Source organism: Cyprinodon variegatus, unplaced genomic scaffold, assembly GCF_000732505.1.
Source record: "Cyprinodon variegatus isolate N-32 unplaced genomic scaffold, C_variegatus-1.0 Scaffold1289, whole genome shotgun sequence".
NCBI lineage: Eukaryota > Metazoa > Chordata > Actinopteri > Cyprinodontiformes > Cyprinodontidae > Cyprinodon > Cyprinodon variegatus.
This window is the reverse complement of record NW_015151742.1, coordinates 119618-122015: the sequence shown is the minus strand read 5'-3', so window position 1 is coordinate 122015 and position 2398 is coordinate 119618. Positions and strand designations below refer to the sequence as shown.

General features: G+C 45.8%; 1 protein-coding gene across 1 annotated transcript in view; it reads left to right on the top strand.

Annotated features, from left to right (window-relative positions):
- The window catches only part of hivep1 (human immunodeficiency virus type I enhancer binding protein 1), a 36232-nt gene extending 34437 nt beyond the window's left edge, over positions 1–1795 (top strand). Inside the window, exon 11 of the mRNA XM_015402044.1 lies at positions 383–1795. Coding sequence (XP_015257530.1) covers positions 383–1279 — 897 coding nt within the window. The 3' untranslated portion in view covers positions 1280–1795. The remainder of the gene's footprint in view (positions 1–382) is intronic.
- The last annotated feature ends 603 nt before the right edge of the window (positions 1796–2398 follow it).

Genomic DNA, 2398 nt, shown 5'->3' with positions numbered 1-2398 from the left:
GAGCGTTAGATTGGGCTCAATGTGAAGAGAATGTGATCTGAGGAACTCAGTTTGAAAGGAAAGCAATTCTTAAAACTATCAAAAAGGTATAATCTGTAAAAGAAAATTGAAAAAATAAAATACAAAGATAAAAATACATAACATTTGAAAAAATAGTTTTTAAAATGTGTTTTTAATACATATATGTATATATATATATATATATATATATATATATGGATATGAAGAAATAAAAAAAACTGCAAAGTAACTTAATTTCTGGACGACTTTACCTTTTTTTTTTCTGCTACAATATTGGGATAGAATTCCCTCCGTACCTCTCGTCCCCAGTGACCTCATAAAGCTCTGAACTTCACTGCTGACGCTGCTTCTTTCTCCACAGGATTCTGGAGCTGCTCCTGCAGCGACCGGTGAGTCCGGCACGCCGGTGGACCGCGGCACCCAGACGTCCTACGCGCCTCAGCTCCCCCTGCAGGCGGCGCCCCCACCTGCCGGAGCGGAAACGCACCTGTTCAGCCATCTGCCGCTGCACTCCCAGCAGCCCACCCGCTCCCCCTACAGCATGGTGCCGGTCGGAGGGATCCAGCTGGTTCCGGCTGGAATGACGGCTTTCGTCCCCATCCAGACGGGGCCCGTCCAGCTGACCATCCCAGCTGTGGGCGTCATCCACCGAAACTCCAGCCCGTTGCCCCCGGCGACCTCCCCTCCGCACCCGGAGAACCTGCAGACTCAGCCCCCCATCAGCAGCGTGGTGCCATGCTTCCCACTGGGCCAGGTGACGGGCCTGCAGGCCCAGACCATTCAGCCGGTCGGGCTGGAGACCCTCAACCTGATGGGGCTCACCAACACCCAGCTGACGCTGAACGCCGCCCTGGGCCTGCAGGTCCTGACGCCAAACCAGGGCCCCCAGAGCGGCTCCCAGAACGCGGTGCCGGGTCTGCAGATAGTGAACATCGCTCTGCCAGCCATCATCCCCTCCCTCAGCCCCCTGTCGGCCCTCAGCCCTCTGCAGGGCTCCTCAGACTGGCAGGGCAGCGCCGAGCCGCCGCGGACTGAGCACGGCGGCACGGCGGCGGGGGGAGCCGCGGGACCCGCACAGACTGTGGAGAAGGAGGAGGGGAAGAAATCCCCCCTGCAGCTTCCAGCAGCTCCGTGGCGCCAGGAGCCGCCGCCGGCGGACCCCGCACCCAGACCGACAGCCACCAGCCGTCAGACGCTGATCGACGAATACAACGAGGCGTCGAGCGACGACGAAGACAGACTCGTCATCGCCACCTGAGACCCTCTTCTTCTTCTTTTTTTTTTTTTTTTGTAACTCTCGTCACTTTGTAAGACTGAAAACACTTCAGGGGTTTGTCCTCCTGCCAAAGCACAGATGCTGATGTTGTTACGTGCAATCACCCCCCCCCCCCAATGACCAACGCTTTTCTTTTGTACATGTTGTAAAGACGGTCGTGCCTTTTTTCCCGAGTTTCATGTTTTGGGACGCTGTAAATAATTCAGTGGTTCTTTGTGTTTATTTTGAAGACAGACATGAAGAAAGGAGAAGAATTTCAGATTTATTTTGGAAAATTTGTCTCGTAAATCGATGGGACTTAATGTTGTACCGGTATGAGTAGATTTCTATGGATTATGGGGGAAAATGTTTCTGTGTACAGACGTTGTGTTGAGCTATTTATTAAAAATCCATCCAGTGCACATTATGATTCATAAGTATATAAGTATGTGCATTATGGTAGCTTTACATTGCTGTATGAATATTCCTAACTGTATCAGTAAATATTTGTTTATGAAGCTTTCGGACATCTGGCTGCATCTTTTACAGAAAATCAGGGTTTTATTTTAACTAATAGGGATAAACTAAGCCCAACTTTTCTGATAAACTATTAATAGTAACTTTTATTTCTTTAACACAATCAAACGAAATATGTGGAAAAAAATTGGGGAAAACATATAATCTGTAAAAAAAAATTATTTATTTTAAATCAAGCAAAAACAGATTTAAAACAATAATGTGAAAATATAGATAATTACTCTGAAAACCTTTTTTTTTTTTTTACTAAAAAATGTTATAAACGTTAATTTCTCCATTGCCTTTTTTTAGTTACAAAAGATGACAATAATGGAGCAAAGTTTACTCCATATACCAGAATTAGAATAATAGTAAAAATACAGCTTTAAAAATGTGCTTACAGAAGATTTCATGTTTTTCTGAATTCATTTCACACTTTTATCATAAAATATAACCTAAATGAAAACTAAAAACAAAATTTAATTAAAGCAACACTGTAACTTTAAGCCACTAGGGGCGCTAGACCTGTAATTTCTAGGTTTAGTGCCCCTGGAGGCCACTAGCAACACTGCAAGATCTTTAAATAAACCAGTCCCCCCCCCCCCC